At 44.1% G+C, this 18,275-nt stretch overlaps 1 protein-coding gene across 3 annotated transcripts in view; it reads left to right on the top strand.

Moving 5' to 3' along the window:
* Nucleotides 1-18,275, top strand: part of RNF121 (ring finger protein 121) — a 77,789-nt gene that overhangs the window by 52,822 nt on the left and 6,692 nt on the right. For all 3 annotated transcript variants that reach the window (XM_026517992.4, XM_044390910.3, XM_057317045.1), the window contains exons 4-6: nt 4,471-4,625; nt 7,568-7,675; nt 11,028-11,148. In XM_026517992.4, the coding sequence (XP_026373777.1) occupies nt 4,471-4,625; nt 7,568-7,675; nt 11,028-11,148 (384 nt within the window). The remainder of the gene's footprint in view (nt 1-4,470; nt 4,626-7,567; nt 7,676-11,027; nt 11,149-18,275) is intronic.

Here is an 18,275-nt window from a genome sequence, read left to right as displayed (position 1 = left end):
GTGAAGACCTAAGAGCTCTCATTTACTGAATGCTTACTATGACTTATGTGTTTTGCTTGTTTTTTTAATATAAAAGAGCTATTATATTGAATATTCACATTATATTTTTTACATTACTTATATTAGATGCTTACGTTGTTAGGCATTGTTTCAAGAGCTTTCCATGCATTAATTTACTTAATCTATACAATCTTTTGAGAGTAGATATTGTTAATCCCATTTTACAGTTCAGAAAACTTAGGCTTATCAGGGTTAAATGTCTTACCTAAGATAATATAGTAAATAGCTATATTGGGATTCATATCTAGATCTCTTTAATTCCAAAATCTCCAATCATTTCACTATATCATTCTACTTTGTTTATTCATTCTTTAATGATTTCTATTTGAACTTCTGAAAAGCATCTAAAGAGGGGCGCCTGGCTGGCTCAGTTGGTTTATGGGCTTGAGCCCCACATTGGGTGTAGAAATTACTTAAAAATAAAATCTCTAGGGGCGCCTAGGTGTCTCAGTCGTTAAGCATGTGCCTTCGGCTCAGGTCATGATCCCAGGGTGCTGGGATCGAGCCCCTCGTCGGGCTCCCTGCTCAGCAGGAAGCCTGCTTCTCCCTCTTCCACTCCCCCTGCTTGTGTTCCCTCTTTCGCTGTCTCGCTCTGTCAAATAAATAAATAAAATTTAAAAAATAATAATAAAATCTCTAGGGTCGCCTGGGTGGCTCAGTTGGTTAAGAGTCCAACTCTTGATCTCAGCTCAGGTCTTGATCCCAACATCGTGAGGTCAAGCCCCCATACTGAGCTCCAAGCTGGCCGTGGAACCTACCTTAAAAAAAAATCTTTAAAACAAAAAAAATTTTTTAAAAAAGCATCTAAAGATTAATAGAATCATTAAATTAAAGGTTTGGTTTTGATTTCTATTTTTCTCCTGCTGCTGGACTGTTAGCTCTTTGAGGACAGAGACTAGGGGGTCATGTTTATTTCTGCATTCTTCTTTCCATTAAATGCAAAATAAATACTCGATGTATGAGTGAATGAACACTGCCTTCGCTCTCCCAGGAAATCTGAGATACAAGGCTGCTTAATACAACCTTAGCATGTTAGAACTTAAAGGGGCTTGAAAAATCAAGTCAAACCTTTCCCTCAAGGAGGAAGGACCTCCTTAGGGTAACGCAGTGAGTTGGAAGCACACAGAACTAGAATCTAGGTCTTTTGGGCTTCTACTTGGCCATCTGGTTTGAAAGAACCTAACCCTGTCCCTAAATTGCTCCCTCTTTCCCTTCCTTCCTTTTCTCCCTTTTTCTTTCATGATGTGAGTTGAGTAGCTTTATACCCTTAAAGTTTTAAGCCTCAGAGTTACAAAGCAAGGCAAGATTTTCTCATTCCTTTTACACTGATGCCTACTCCTGATTATGCCTTTATTCAACCCAGAATAGAATCCAGGTCCTTTGCCTCTCTCTGCACCCAAAGTATACAGAGCTACAGCTCATGTAGAGATAATCATCTTTACTAGATTCCTTCTTTGAACGTGCTATTGATGATTGGTGAGGAGTGGGAAAAAGGCTGGTAGGGGACAGGCTGGGGTTTTTTTGTTTGGTTTGGTTTTTGTTTTTTTTTGCAACAGCCAAGTTTTTGGAAAAGCTGGAAGGAGACCAGGAATTCCTCCCCCCCCCCCTCAGAAAAGGCAAATGTAACCAGACTCTATAATTTAATTCTTCTGTAGTCTCTGGGCCTGCTGTTTTGTAAGCCAACAATGTGAGGGCTAACGACCCTGCAGCTCTTCTTTCCACATCCCACCACCATTTATTAGTCCCTTTGAATGTCATGATTCTGGTTGTCTTTTTTTTTTTTTTTCCAAGATTGATTGATTGATTGATTGATTGATTTGACAGAGAGAGACAGCCAGCGAGAGAGGGAACACAGGCAGGGGGGAGTGGGAGAGGAAAAAGCAGGCTCCCAGCGGAGCAGGGAGCCTGATGTGGGGCTCGATCCCAGGACCCTAGGATCATGCCCGGAGCCGAAGGCAGACACTTAACGACTGAGCCACCCAGGCGCCCCATGATTCTGGTTGTCTTATTCCCTAGTTTAAAGTTTTTTTTTTTTTTTTTTAAGATTAAAAAAAAATTTATTTACAGAGAGAGCGTGCGCACGCGCACGAGCACACAGCAGGGAGGGGTAGAGGGAGGGAGAGAGAGAATCCCAAGCAGACTCCCCCATTGAGCATGGAGCCCAACATGGGCCTTGATCTCACAACCCCGAGATGATGACCTGAGCCAAAATCAAAAGTTGGACACTTAACCAACTGAGCCACCCAGGTGCCCCTCTTATCCCCTAGCTTAGATAATGTGTGGTTTGTTATGATGTCCTTTCCTGGTTTCCTCCCATTATCTCGTAGAATGTTACCTGGAGTGTTATTTGGGTATCCATTTGTTAGTACATCCCAGTGCTCCCACACTTTCCGTATACGGCCAGAATATTTTAGGATATTTCATTTGGAGAGTCAGTTGGGGTTCCTGTACAGTAGAATGGGTACTGAGACTACATTGTTCACTGACTATTAGCCAGCACCAGTGAGCACACTGAACTGTAGGGTCTAAAGCAAGGTGGGATCTGCTCACCATTCTCCTCTCAGTGTCTCTTTCTCTTTTTTTTCCTCCTATATAAAACAACACTAGAACACGAAGGCTTTTTCTTGCCACAGAGCAGTCTATTAGAAGCTAAACAACTAAATTCTAAAAAGATGCTCTCAGCTACACTCTCCAGTGTGGGAGCCAGCATCACCATATGGCTATTGAGCACTTGAAATGTCTTGTCTCTCTCGAGGTGTGCCATAAATATAAGGGTACACATTAGATTTCAAAGCCTCAGTACAAAAAAATAAAATATTTCATAAATATTAAGTAAATGTTGGAATGACAATATTTTGGATATAGTGGATAAAATAAAATATATTATTTAAATTAATATCGTCTAGGGGCACCTGGGTGGCTCAGTTGATTGAGCATCTGACTCTTGATTTTGGCTCAGGTCACGATGTTGGGGTCGTGAGCTCGAGACCCACATCGGGCTGAGCACTGCTTCTCCCTCTCCCTCTGCTCTTCCTCCTACTTGCTCACTTGCTCTCTCTCAAATTAAATAAATAAATAAATAAAATCTTTTAAAATAATACCAGTGTTTCTTTTTACTTTTTTAAAAATGTCACTACTAGAAAACTTAAAATTACATACATGATTCCCATTATATTTTGATTAGGTAGCACTGGTCTGGAAATCCCCAAGGGAATACTTCCTCGAAAGTTTTCTCCACTAGGGAACTTTAAGAAACTAGCTACCATTTTCTTCTCTGTAACTTGTCCCCACGCCCAGCCCTTTTTAAATATTCTTTCATTTCATTTGATGACATGAGGAAGAAAGCCTCCATTAAGTACTAACTACTGTTGTTTGTTTGTTTTTTACACCTGCTACTCACCTGAGCAGAGTGACATCAAGTGAAAGCACGGTGGTTGCTGGAGACAGTCAGGACGCACCAGGGAATAGAGGATTGGTGATCCTCTAAGCTTCTGACTTAGAATCATTTTCTACATTTGGGACTCTTCAGCTGACAAGTCCAAGTTCTGAGACACTCTTTACAGCAGAAATATACCTCCCTTTCGGGTTCTAGTTTTGCCTTTCTTCTCATGTATCTAAGTTTATTGAGGATCTGTTGTGTGCCAGACCGTTTCCTAGCACGTAGGAAACAGATGAATATGGCCTAGTCACTGCTCTCAAGGAGCTTACGTTCAGATAGAGAATGAATTTGAATCATGCTCTAGATAAGCACTGTAATGATGGTAGAAAAGAAAGTGCTTTTGGAGCGCTAGAAAGTTGTGACTCATTCTGCCTGGAAAGGAGATCGAAGGCTTCATGTGTCTTGGATGTGATATTATTAGGCAGAAAGGCAGGCGGAAAGGATGTTTTAGCCTGAGGGGGACAACCTGACTGATGGCATGGGGAGTAGTAGAGGGTCACCCTTGAAATAGTAGTTTGGGGCCACATCATGGGGGATTTGACTGCCTGCCTGAGGATGTTGGGTGTTATCCTGTATGCAGGGGACCATTAGAAGGTTGTAAGCAGGGGAATGACATGTTCAAGACCGTATGTTAGAGCTACCATTCCAGCGTTACTGAGAAGGATAGATTGGAGAGGGGGACGCCGAATGCAGGGAGATTTAACAGAGGCCGTTGTACAATGGGAGCCAGGCAAGGGATAGCAAGGGCTCACGTGGAAAGGAAAGAATATATACAACAGGTAGGTGAGGGATGAAAAAGAGGTGTCAGGCATGGTCCTGGGTTTCTAAGATCAGTAGGAGGCGCCTCTACCCAACGTTGGAAATGCAGGAGAGGATCAGGCTAAAATGGAACATACAACATACACTCTGGACTTGCGGATAGAGCACAGAGGGAGCTGGCTAGAGCTGAAGTGCTTGTGTTTGTGTTTCAGATGGTGACCCTCTTTCAGATGTGGGTTGTTCCCCTCTATTTCACAGTGAAGCTGCACTGGTGGAGGTTCCTAGTGATCTGGATCTTGTTCTCTGCTGTCACAGCTTTTGTCACCTTCCGAGCCACCCGAAAACCACTGGTACAGACAACCCCAAGGTGAGAGTTTAGGTAGTGGGGAAGAGCTAGGTCTCCTGAAGCGAACGGGTTGGAATGCATGGGATTGGGGTGGGTTTAGGCTGAAAAAGTTGTAATTTTTGTTTGCCAGGATTATTTGGCATGGGCCCCCACCAAAACAAGCTGATTGGGAGAGCTACCCCCCCATTCACTGATTAAAAACCCCAAAATATTTCCCTATGGCTTTACCTTAGAGTTTATATCAAGGTCTGTTTATATTAAAAGCAACCAAAATAAGTAAGCAAATTCTGGGGATCATTGTGGTCTCATTTTAAATGTCATTTTCTTTTGTGAACCCTTCTTTGATCTCTAAATTAGATTTTCTTTTTTTTTTTTTTTAAGGATTTTATTTATTTATTCGACAGAGATAGAGACAGCCAGCGAGAGAGGGAACACAAGTGGGGGGAGTGGGAGAGGAAGAAGCAGGCTCATAGCAGAGGAGCCTGATGTGGGGCTCGATCCCGGAACGCCGGGATCACGCCCTGAGCCGAAGGCAGACGCTTAACGACTGCGCCACCCAGGCGCCCCAGATTTTCTTTTATATTCTTTCATACGCCCTATAGTTTTCCGTCATAGAACATAACACAAAATCTTGAGTGTCTGTCTCCCCCACTAAACTGTACCTGCGGGATCAGGAGCCACATGTATTCTGTTTGTCCCTGTATATCTAGGCCCTACCACAGGGCCTGGCACATAGTAGCCTACTCTGTGAATTTTTGTTGAATGAATGAATCTCAGCAAATTTGCGATTTTTCAACAAACAGTACTTCTTTGGTCACCAAACAGCCCCTGCCTGTATTATTCTTCGTATTTTATCCAAATGCATTTCTAGTTTGATCCTCCCAACCAGCTTGTGAGGTCATTTAATATCTGTACTTGACAGAAAGAAAGAGATTTTCTCACTCATTCATTCAACAAGCACCTGCTATGTGTCAGGCCCTGTGCTGAGCGCTGGGGATACAGAGCTGGATAAGACAATGGTCCCTGCCCTCAAGGAATGCTCGGTTTAATGGAGGAGATGGACAAGAAAGCAGCTGTTTTCAGTGCAGTTGGTAAGTGCTGTGAGAGACGTGTGTGCAGGTCCAGGAGAGCCTAGCAGAGGAGCTAGCTGGCCTCGAAGTTGTAACTACCAGAACCAGAGGCTTCCAAGTTACAAGTTGCTCTTTTTCCCATGCATTTTATGTCCCGCTTCACTGTAAGATTTTACTTTGGCCTTCTGAGTTTCCTTGTACATGGTAAAATTTATCTTCAAGGTGAAGTTAGTGATTTGGAAGTTCCTCCCTGGCTGTGGTAGTTTACATTAAGGGCCGTGATAGAAGATAGAGACTCTGGAGCCAGATGGCTGTGGATTGGTAACTGCCAGTTAATTACATGACCTGTACAGCTTCACCTTTCTGAGGCTTGAATTTTTTATCCCTAGAAATGTGACAATAATTGCTCCATCATAAAGGGTGCTGTGAAGAAAAAAGTGTAAAAATATACTTTAAGAGTCAGCAAGTAACAACCAGTATCAACTTGTAGGTAAAATGACTGAAAATGTGTCTATGACATGGGAGGTTTTTGATGATAATAACTAACATTTGATAGTACTTTATAATTTCAAAGCACTTTCATAGACATCCATGCTCATTCAAGTTGCATTTATTGAGCATGTATTATATACATCAGGAAATGGGCTCTGTACAACCCATTGAGGAAGGTATCATGGTTTCCCCATTTTACAAATAAGTAAACTTATCTTAGAGTGGGGATTTGATTTACCTGGGATTACCCAGCTAATAAAACTCACTTAATCCAGATTCTGCCTAAAATTCCACATCCTTTCCATGGTCTCACTGCTATCTGATGAGTGCAAACCCTGGATAATGGAGCTTTGTGTGGTTTCTGAGAGCAGGCACTGCAAAATGTTTGGGGCCTTTCCCTTGCCTGGGAACCCATCACCACTTACTTAGCCGCAGTAGGGAGGTACAGGTAGGGACGTTGAGCTTTCTTCCCTTGAGGCCCATCAAGGTTGGTGGTAACTTGGTCTTAGGAACCAGGTGGGCTTGGCTGTTTATTCAAGTGAATTCCTCATTTGCTCTCAGCACAGATAGAGTAGTGGTTCCTGATTTCACACTCCTTTTTCACTGGATTCTAGAGAGCTTTGCTCCTCCAAGAGCATTGTACAGCCCCCCCCCCACCCCCATCACACACATACATCCATTCAAAGGTATTCTTTGAGTGCCTCCTTTCTTATCCCTTCTTCTCCAGAAAGAAAATCATTTCAGAAGCAAATTCATTAGACACCATTTCATTATTGGCCTGTAGAGAGGAGCAAAGCAGTATTGAGGTTAACCATTCCCAGTAGGAAAAGCCTGGGCAGCCTGGATGGCTCAGTCAGAAGAGCATGCAAATCTTGATCTCAGGGTCGTGAGTTCCAGCACCACGTTGGGTACAGAGATTACTTAAATTTTTAAAAGATTTTTTTAAAGGGAGGGGAAGCCCATAGCTGCTTCTCTTTTTCATCTTCCCTTGAATTCTCTTTCCTGACAAAAATAACTTGGCCTTCCCCACCTGTTCCCATCTGAACATAGCTGTAGTTACTAGTTTTCACTTCCTTATCCTGCTAATCTGAATTTGAGAGGGCATAGCTGCCTGTTGTCATCTATGCTTTTTGTTTGTTTGCAGCTGAAACCTTTTAAGGCTCTCTTTTCTTCCCTTGGTTGGGGACCAGGAAAATAGAAAGCACTAGCTCCGTGGTATGCAGGGGTATTTCTGCAATTAAGGGAGTGACCAGGTCTGTAACAGTAACTGAAGTTGCTTCCTTAAGTCCTAGGCAAATAGCCTAATGTCCGCATTGATGTAAGAATAAGAGATTCTGGTAATCTAGAGGCCCCTAGGCAAGTTTGCATGTCAGCTGTGCTAATTTTCTCTCCTTTCTCCAGGTTGGTTTATAAGTGGTTCCTGTTGATCTATAAAATCAGCTATGCCACTGGCATTGTTGGCTACATGGCTGTCATGTTTACCCTCTTTGGTCTCAATTTATTATTCAAGTAAGTACTCTTTGCTTTTGTTTTTGTTTGTGTTTGGGGAGGAGGGGCTGGTAAGATGTACCTTTCTTCCTGGGGAGCCAAGTCCTGAATATTAACAAGGGGGCCATGGCACCCAGGATAGGAGACTTGGGCTTTGGGGAATGGGAAGGTGGGCCCTCCATGATTTGTGCTGATAACAGAGAAAGGAATATCTGGGTATATAGAGTCCCAAATCATTGGTTATGTATGTTTTCCAAGAACCTATATTTTAATGGAAAAGTATCACAAAAGTAAGCGTAATGATGATTATGGCCAGTTACCCATAACGCCATCACCCTAACAGAGTCATTTTCCCTGTCCATGCGTTCACTCTTTATTGCAATGTTCACTCTACCTGAGTGGTCTTATGTTTAGGGAGACTAGGGGTAGGCAAACTGTCCTGTGGACCATATTGGCCTACCTCCTGTTTTTATAAAATAAAAAAAGTTTTTACTAGAACACCGTCACACTCATTTATTTGTTTATGCATTATTTATGGCTGTTTTTGCAGTGTAACAATAGCAGAGTTGAATATTTGTGGCAGAGACTCTTTGGGCCACAAAACTCAAAATACTTACTATCTGGCTCTTTCCACAAAAAGTTTGTCAACCCCTGGACTAGACAGTCGAACTCATGTGACACAGTTGGTCACACCTGGCAACAGGTTCACCTAGGAGTGTACAGGGCAGGGAACAGCAGAGTGGTGTCTGTAGGAGCCCTCACAGCAGCTCCAGGGCTGAGATGTGAGGGAGTGAGACCACGCAGATGGGTGGCCCAGAAGCTTTCCCACTCCCGGGAACACATCCAGTTTTAAGAATCTCCCCGTTCAGAGGCAGTGTACTAGTCATGCGTCATGTTTAACACATTGTTGCTTTGTAACATAGCTGACATTCCACTTTTATCAGATTTCTAAGGAAACCGTTTTTTAGAAAGTTAACCTGTGAACATTTAACTCCTGCTCCATTGTTGGGCATGTAGGGTGTTTTTCAATATTGTGCTATCACAGATAATATTAGCTTTGTTGCTTCTAAGGATACATTACCAGGAGTTGGATTCTGGCTATTGCTTCGTGTTGTCAAAAGATTTCAAAAAGATTCATATCAGCGTACAGGTTCCCCTGCTCCCAGTTGTGGCAGCCAAGAAAGCCGAGAAATCCTAGACTCTGAGACTGTAGGGTATAGTGAGTCAGCAGGACAGAAGAGAATGGAAATGTGGTCTCCTGGCTGAGGTGATGAGGATTGTGGGCTGTGGATCATGGGGATCCTAAGCCTAGGGCCAGGCACTTGAAGATAGAGATTTAGGGTTCAGATTTAAAGTCAGGACCACTGGTCTCTTTCCCAAACCTCGTACACTGGAGGCAGGAGTCTCTTTGAAACTGGAAGGAGTAAGTCCTTACTTTATACAGTGAGAGGGTACCCATGGAATTCTTTCTTCCAGGAGTAGTACAGGCTGAAAGCATAAACAGGCTACCCAAAGATTTATAGGAATTCCTCAGTGTAGAGTGTGACAAGTCCTATCAAAGAAAGCCAATATATTTCCAGATAGCTTCCTAATCTGTGTAGTTAAAAAAATAAAAATCAAGATTCTGTATTGTAGGGTGCCTGAGTGGCTCAGTCTGGTTAAGCGTCCAACTCTTGATCTCAGCTCAGGTCTTGATCTCAGAGTTGTGAGTTCAAGCCCCACATTGGGCTCCATGCTGGGCATGAAGCCTGTTTTTAAAAAAGAAAAAGGAAAAGAAAAAGATTCTGCATTGTGTTAAAGATGGTTATTCTTGTAATTACAGTTTGTTTTTACTTGCATAAACTATACAAGGAGGAAAGCAGAATTGAGAATCTTGACCATTTCTATGCTACTAATCAGGTTAATTGGTATAAGATCATGATGTCCAGTGGGTTAAATATTACAAGATTGATGAATACACTCAACTTTTTAAGATAAATATAATTTACAACTTTAAACACGTACAGTTCCTGGTACAGATTTTTGACAAAGGTTGTTTTCTATAATAAACATTCAAAGACTGAAGGTTGCAAAGTATTGGTCCTTGGAATTATTAAAACAAGCCTCCTAATGTACAGGCAAGATCTTTGTCCTTCTTAGTAAGTAGACTTGGACCCCCAATTTTTTTTTTTAAATTCTATTTATTTGAGAGAGAGTGGGCATGAGTTGGGGGGGGGAGGGAGAAGCAGACTCCCCACTGAGCAGGGAGCCCAACGTGGGGCTCGATCCCAGGACTGTGAGATGATGACCTGAGCCAAAGCCAGACGCTTAACCAACTGAGCCACCCAGTCGCTCCCAATTTTTTAAAATCTATTTATTTGAGAGAGAGCATGAGCTGGGGGGTTGAGGGTAGGGGCAGAGGGAGAGAGAGGAAGAATCATTAAGCGGGCTCCCCGCTGAGCACGGAGCCCAGTGCAGGGCTCAATCTCATGACCAGAGCCGAAATCAAGAGCTGGCTGCTTAACCGACTGAGCCACCCAGGTGCCCCTGGACCGAAACATGATACAGAATATGTATAGATATAGCTTAAGATTTTATGGTAACTGCTGTATATATATATATATATATATATATATATATATATATATTTGCTAACTGATCTTTTATTTCTAAAGCTGTGGCCGGCAAACGTTTTCTGTAAAGGGCCAAATAATATCTTAGGCTTTGTGGACAAAAGGCAAAGTCTAGGATAATATATAGTATAACAAGAGGGGAAACTCTTCCCTTGCCCCACCTTGTTTGATGGATGGGCCGTCTCAGGTGGGAGGCATACTTTGTGCCCACTTGCCATCAGATGAGACATTCTCAGAAGGAGGGGTCTGACGAGGGGGTGTGTGACCACTGGGATCATTTTTACTTTCTGTTCCAGTGCCAACCCAGATCTTGGTGTGCCCTTGCCCAGTTTCAACTTGGGCAGCTGGCTGGAGGTGAGGCAACTTGGTGAGTTGCCAACTTCCAGACTGAAATTCCACTGGTTGGTGTCCAGTGGTTGCCAACAGTGGAGTCTCCAACACGTAGGGGCCAACCAGAGTGGGCCCTAGACAGCTGCAAGGCATGGTTGCCAGTTGGAGGAGGCAGGCACTGGGGACAGAGTGGGGAAGAGGGGCAGTAGGCAATACCTGGCTTGGTCTTTGTAGCTCACAGTGCTGGCCTGTTCAGACGGTGCCAACAGGCCATTTAAAAAGCAGGCATAAGATTTAGTCTTATTTTGCCAACACTTGCTTTAGCCGTTAAGGCTTCCAACTTTAGGGGCCTCCTTATGTGTCCCAGAGTAGTAATCCAAAGCAGTTGCGTCTTAGGGCAGGCCTTACAAGCCAGCCTGCTTTCCTTACAGGATCAAACCAGAAGACGCCATGGACTTTGGCATCTCTCTCCTCTTCTATGGCCTCTACTATGGAGTTCTTGAGCGAGACTTTGCAGAAATGTGTGCAGACTACATGGCGTCTACCATAGGGGTAAGTTCACCTGGGCTTTTAATACTGCCTCCTGCCACCTCCAGAGAGGTCAGTATAGCATCACTGGTTTGATGGAAGAGATAAGCCATAAAAAAATCCTTCAAGATATCAGTAGTATTTATGGAGATTTCATCCTTAAAATTTGGAAAACCAGATCTCAGATGTACCCTGGAATTTTTAACTTTAGGGCCATTGTAGGAAAGAACCACTTTATCATTCAGGAAGTTACATTCATTCAGTATATATTTATTTAATGCCTCTTACGTGCCTGGGCACTGGGCTTATGCTGGAATTACAAAGGTGTACATGGTCCTTGCCCAGATGGAGTTTACGCCCTAGTGACAGAGATGGGTGTTAAAGTAATAAACACACAAATACATGTAAAATTATAACTTTTACACATACTATGAAGGAAAGGTTCACAGTGCTGTTAACAAGCGCAGTGATGCCATTTGACCTAGTCTGGGGGCCCGGAGCTGGCTTCCCTGAAGATGTGACTGTTGAGCTGAGGCGTAGGAGCTAACTAGTTGAAGTGGGAAGTGATGTGGGCAGCAGAGCAAACAGGATGCGTAAATAAGAGTCCTGTAGTGAGAGAAAGGGTGGTCATTTTAAGGAACTATGCCTAGTGTGGTTGTAGGGCTGAGAATGTACTGGAAGTGTCTGGAGAAATAGAGGCTAGACTAGAAAAAAACCTTGAAAGCCAAATGAAAGATTGTGGTTTGTATGCTAAAAGCCCTGGGAGGCTGAGATAGAAAATGACATCTTCAGATGTGCGCTTTAAAAGATCATCCTGGCTGCTGGGTCGAGAACAGACTGGAAAGGGGTCCGCAGCTTAAGAGTGGACCCCTGAAGACTAAGAGATAATTGGAGTAGTCTGGGCAAGATGAAGGTAGCTTGGGTGAGGGGAGAGATGGTGCTAAGGGAGAGGGGCAAGGTATTTGAGAAGTATTTTGGAGGTACATTTGCTAGGACTTGATTATAGATGAGTTCTGAAGATTGAGGGAAAGAATTTGCAGGAAATTATGTATCAAAGCTGACATGTGTAACTCCTTGGCTGGTACACTTTCACTGAGATAGGAAATACTGTAAGGTGGAGACCAGGGAGAGATTCTTCAAGCTCAAAATGTGGGTTAAGTAACAGCCAGTCTTAAGAAACCTAAGTCAATATTTCTGTTCCTTTTTTTCAAAATGGAAACGTGTCTTTGCTGTTTTGCTGCTTATAAAACTAACACATGCTCTTTGTAATTATGTGAACAACACAGAAGTACTCCTCATCTCAGTGTCAGCTGATTAGAAGACCCCACCCCAAGAAGGAATATTTCCAAGTTTAACGGACGTTTCTCCAGTTCTGTGTTGAAATGTGTGTCGCTCTGTCTGATGCAAGAGGTCTGAGAGGCCTTCAGAAGTTCTTGCAAAAGGAGGCTTGGCAGTTTGGAGAGAAACCTTAGGAGAATGTCGGGGAAGTAGGTTCTTTTGGGGCAGCCAGATATACCGGTCCTGGCTTCCAGGCAGCAGATACCAGTGGAGACCAACTGACAATCACAGGGAAGGATTGGCGTTGAGTCTGTATGAGGTCCCTTGGGAACACCTGTCACCTTGTTGGTAAGCTTTGGGCAATTCAGCCTAAGCAGAATCCTCAGCCATCGCGTTTGGTAACTTTCATCAAGTACAGTTTTAGATCTAGGACTTTGTTTCCCAGTATCATGGGACTATTTTTATTTCTTCTGTAATGGATTAAAAGGAAAACAAAGTGTATTGGGTCACTTTATGGACAGCCCATCAGATTCTTGTTTGAACAACTGTCTTGTGTTTTAGCCACATTTCACGGTCTCTTATCTATTGGTATAGACTTCAGCTCTTCCTTTAACCACTTCAGTGCCCAGAAGAGATTTCCAAATATTCAATTGTCTAATTATTATCTTCACTTTCAACAGCAACTTTTCTTGAAGTCTGCTGCTTTGCCACGTTCAGCTTTTCAAAGTGACTCTTGCCAGTATCCTGTCCTTTACCCTCTTATGATTTTTTTTTCTTTTCATTCTGTTTTTAAGGGGCCAATTCCCTGATTTTCCCAGGCCCTTGCCAATTTTATCTCAAGGTTATTATCAGCTGCCAATTTAAGTGTAGCCTTAATTCCCTCAGGTGGGTCACTAATAACCAATGTGCAGAACGCTCTTCAGTCCAAATGGCACTGGTCCAAATCGATCCACTGGTTAGCTTCTTCTGTAGGAGGTGGAATCATTACATTGGCTTCCCAAAAATGGGATTTGAGCTGGACTTCTCTCCATGCTCTTGGGAAGGATTATTGGGTGTTCCATTGATTACAAATGATAATCATTATTATTATAATTCCCTAATAATGATAAATTTCAGTATCACCAAGAGAGCTGGTGGGAGAATTTCTCATTAGAGTCAAGAGTGCCTCAAGCATCAGCTCTTGACCCCTCATATTCTTCTTCCTTCTGTGAGTTCTCAGTAGTTACCTCCAACACCTGATGCTCATTCTGTAATAGTCTGACCTCCCTGTACCTCTTAGTAGCACAAGAACACAAGGATCAAACAATCACATTGAACTTTATTAAAGGAAAGTAGACATGAGTGCTTGAATGAGGTTAATCTGACATAGCAAGTGACCTGCTTTCCTGGGCTTTCAGACCCTACCCCATCCAGCTCTCAGCCTCCCTCTGTGTAGCAGGTGCCGTCTTAGCATGCACCACCTGGAATCCACATCTAGACAATTACTGTCCTCCACATGTCTAGACCTAGAGCCTGTGTTCTGATAAAAATACGCCTGTACGTCAGGCCAGCCTTCTGAATCCTGGAGTCTCTACAAGGATGCACCCCTTCCTTAGGTAGTGGACGTTGAGAATACTTCTCTCTTTCATAGGAGCTGCTCTCCAGCTCCTGTCCAACAGAGTGTGACCTTGCTGACCCCAGTTCTCACAGTTTGCTGTTTCCGCAGGCCCTCATCCCTGGGAGTGGGTCATAGGAACATTAGGGTGGCTTGTGACAGTACTGGGTGAGTCACCAGGAGTTCATTCATTCATTCTTCCCATAGCAATGTTGCAGAGATTTAGTGGCAGCTTTTCTGGGAGGGCTCAGGATATCCCCAGATTGGACTAGGCAGGAATGTGGAGGAAGGGACTCCCAACTCCAACTTGGGATAAAGGGATAGGCTGCACTACCTTTACAGTTCTTTCAAACCTGAGAATTCCAGGACTCTCCTGTTTCTGCCCCAGTCTTTGGTCAAGTGGTCTGTGGTCTGCTTAGGAACACCTGGGTCCCTGAGCCACGGCAACCTGAATTTCAAGAACATCCCTGGCCTTGAAGCCAGAACGTGAAGCCAGGCTTGGGGACGGTAGTGTGAGGAAGCCAAGACACTCCAGCCTTCCTTCCACGTGTTCGTTAGCCAGCTCATTCTTTCATTTATTCAAGCAACACTTGCTTACCAACCTCTCACAGCGTGCTAGGTATGCCCAAGTGTGGCCTTTACTAGCTCCGCCACTGCTCCCTTCCAAGTAGCAGCCCCAGTCATTTTTTTTTTAATTGTGGTAAACGACACATAAAATTCACCATCTGAACCGTTTTTAAGTCTACAGTGCAGTGGCATTAAATACATTTACATTGTTCTGCAGCCATCACCACATCCATCCATAAACTCTTCATTTTGCAAAATTGAAGCTCTGTACCCCTTAAATAATAACTCCACAGTCCCTTTCCCCACAGCGCCTGGAAACAACCATTCTGTTTTCTGCCTCTATAAATTTGACCACTCTAGGTACCTCATGTAAATAGACTCATGCAATATTTGTCCCATGTGACTGGCTTATTTCACTCAACATAATGTCCTCAAGGTCCACCCATGTTGTAGCAGGTGTCAGAATTTCCTTCTTTTTGCAGGCTGATCAGTTTATAAAGGGCTATAAATAGGGGCATCTGGGTGGCTCAGTCAGTTAAGTGTCTGATTCTTGATCTCTGCTTGGGTCTTGATCTCGGGGTCATGAGTTCAAGCTCCGTGTTAGGCTCCACTCCAGGCGTGGAACATACTTCAAAAAGGGGGGGGGTGTTGCTAAATAAATAATCTCCTTGTGCATGTGTGTCTGTGTGTGTGAGTAGCCTCTTAGAAAAAAGAATTCCATTGTGTGTATCTGCCACATTTTTAGTCCTAGGTGTTCTTCAGTCTTTTGTACATTCTGTGATCATAGCTCCGATCCCAGAGAGTTATAGTTGATTTTGGAGCTGTTCACCTACCAGGTGGGGAAGTAGGTCTGATTCATCTCTTCGTCCCCTTCCGAGAGTGGTTTGACCTACTAAGATCTGTGGTTAATTAATTTCAGGGTTCCTAAACATGCAATGATGAGGTTTACAATTAACACACATTCTCAGTTCCTTTTCATTGTTCGACACGACTGTTTATTCTACGCGACAGCTGTTTTGCCTCACCGGGAGAAATTGTAATATGAACTAAAGCAACTCTTCTTGAGTCAAGGGAACCTTGAATGGTGTTTGTTTTCTTCCAGCTGGTCACTGTGAGGTCATAAGCTTGTGACAGCCAGTCATTATAGTTTCCATTCACTGCCAAAAGTCATGTTGGAGCGGGGGTGGAAGACAGAGGATTGCAAAATAAGCCTGTTTTCTGGGGCTGCCTCCTCGGAGAGAGCTGTTGGGCAGGCAGGGCAGTGGCGCATTGTTTCTGCTCTGTTGGGCCATGTGTCCTGCCTCACACTTTTCTCTCTTCTAAGGAAGTTCCTGTGCCCCAGATAACATCAGGACAGGACCAGTTGCCGATTCATCTGTTCTGAAGCAGTGGGAAGAGCTAGGGGATTAGAGTCAGAGGGACCTGGAATTGTTCAAATTCTAACAATTTTTAATTAGCTGTGTACTCGTGAGCAATTTACTTTACCTCTCTGATCTTGTTTTCTCAGCTGTAACAATATTACCAGACAGAAAGTGTTGAAAGGAACGAACGCATAAGGGAAAGCACTCTGCAGGGTAGCCTGGCCCATGGCACTTAGTGGAGGAGGACGATGGCAGCTCACATTTATCAAGTGTACCTTCTGTACCGTACTGCTGTACCAGAAAGCTACGTATTTTTATATCTGTCATCACCTGGAGCACAGAGAGCCTGTAGGATTTTTTTGTGCCTTCATCATACCCAGCACACAGAGCAAGACGCAGAACAGACAGATCCTAAATCCCAAGCAGATGCCAGTTCTCTCGTGGCTGCCATCTGCTGTCTGAAGTCATCTCAGACCACTCCGCGACATGGAATCTTGTCTGCTGTAACCCTCAGAAGTGGGTATTTTATTCCTATTTTCAACAAGTTATTTCTGAAATCCTCTGCTTGAACTGGCCAGGTACCAGCTCTCTCTGACTTCCAGCGAGGCTCTCCTCCTCCTCCTGTGTCCTCACCAGTCGCGAGAGGGGGGCCGACTGGGGGAGCTCGCAGGGCTTTCCTGGCACACGCATTCTGTGTTGCGGAGTGAAATGCAACTCCTGTTTATTTCCTGAGCCCCCGCTTCGTGCAGGCTCCTGTGCTGGGATTTTCTACTCACATATTTGTACCCATCTTCTTTCCTCCTGTTACAGTGGAGACAGTGTCCTTTCTTCCATCACAAGCCAGCCCTGCCTGCACTGTGGATCCCATACCCTCTTTCCTTCTCCGGGACCCATTACGCTATGGAATTCCCTTTCTCATCTGTGACTTCAACCTCTCCCTCTCTGTCGGGCTCTTCGCATTAACCTTTTCAGCATTCTTTTTCCAAAACATCCTTTCTTTGACCCACTTTCTCCTCTAGCAAGTGACCCATTTCCTGTCCTTCACAGCTAAACTTAGAGAAAGCTCCTGTCCCCTTTTGATCACCTTCTGCACACTCCTTAGCCTGTTCTAATCTGGCTTGGCTCAGACCCTCCTTCCGAAATGGCTTTTACTCAAGTCACTAGTGACTCTGTGTGACAAATTCTGACTTCAGCAGTCATCATTGGCTTTTGTGATGCTTCCCTGTCCTGTTTTTCCTTCTGTCGCTTCTGCTGACTCCTCCTCCCCTTCAGCGTTACTGTTACTCTAAGGCATCTGTACTTCACGTCGGCATTTCCCTTTTCCTTTTCTTCGGCTTTTGGGACCTCTGATCCAGAACTTTTCTCAGCACCAGACCTTTAGTTTTCAGCTCTCTATTTAGCATCACCAGTCTGTCCACTTCTCTCGATTTTGACTGCCATTAAATTGGCCCAGACCATCACCCTGGCCCAGGTCTCCAGCATCTCTTGCTTTTAAAGAATTGTCATTGTCCCTTAGCTAAGGTTCCTTTCAATTTCTCAAGCACACCAGGCTCCTTTCTGCCTCAGGGCCTCTTCTGTCTTCTGCCTTTCTTCCTCTCGCTAACTCGCTAACTCCCACTGCCCTTTACCTCTCAGCCTCAACTGTCACTCCCTCAAAGAAGCCTCCTCATGTGACCTAGGCTTAGTTAGAAACCCCTTTCTTCGCCCTTTACTGTCTTTGAAATAATTCTTATTTAGCCTTTTTAATAATTAGTTCTTTCTATAAGTATTTATATTTTTTAATGTCATTCTCTCGTAGTTGTGGTTCCATGAGGAGAGAAGCCGGGTCTCCGTTCCAGCATTATATCCCAAGGACCTAGTGCAGTGCCTAGTACTCTAGTAGGTGCCCAGTGTATTTTGATGGAAGGAAGAAATGGTTTGGGTGGCTTGCTCAAGTTCAAGATAGGAAGTGACAGAAGACTGGAGTTAGGTCTGTCTAATCCTGATACACCGTAGGTCCCCCGTGAGCTTATTCTACAGAGGGACCCTGCTCTGGAGTTTAAAGTGAAGCCTGCCTCCCTGTATCTCACGCAGCTCAGGCTCAGTGCCTCCTGATACGGTCTCCTGTGTGATTTCTGTGAGCCCTGGGAGTGCCGGCCCTTCTTGGTGTGACAGCCTGCCTGATGGCTTTGTTGAAACACTGTGGGATCTGATCCTGCCTGTTGCCACATTAGCGTTGTGGGGAGAACTCCAGAAAGTAGGAGCCTAACAGACACTTTCCTGGACATCCCTCCTCCTGTCTTCACCTCATCCAAGTTCCCTTTGATCCTGCATCCTTTGCCCCCGTGTCCTGAGGGCAGAACTCTGGGGTG

This window comes from Ursus arctos, unplaced genomic scaffold (assembly GCF_023065955.2).
Source record: "Ursus arctos isolate Adak ecotype North America unplaced genomic scaffold, UrsArc2.0 scaffold_22, whole genome shotgun sequence".
Classification (NCBI taxonomy): Eukaryota; Metazoa; Chordata; class Mammalia; order Carnivora; family Ursidae; genus Ursus; species Ursus arctos.
This window is presented reverse-complemented; position numbering and strand designations above follow the sequence as displayed.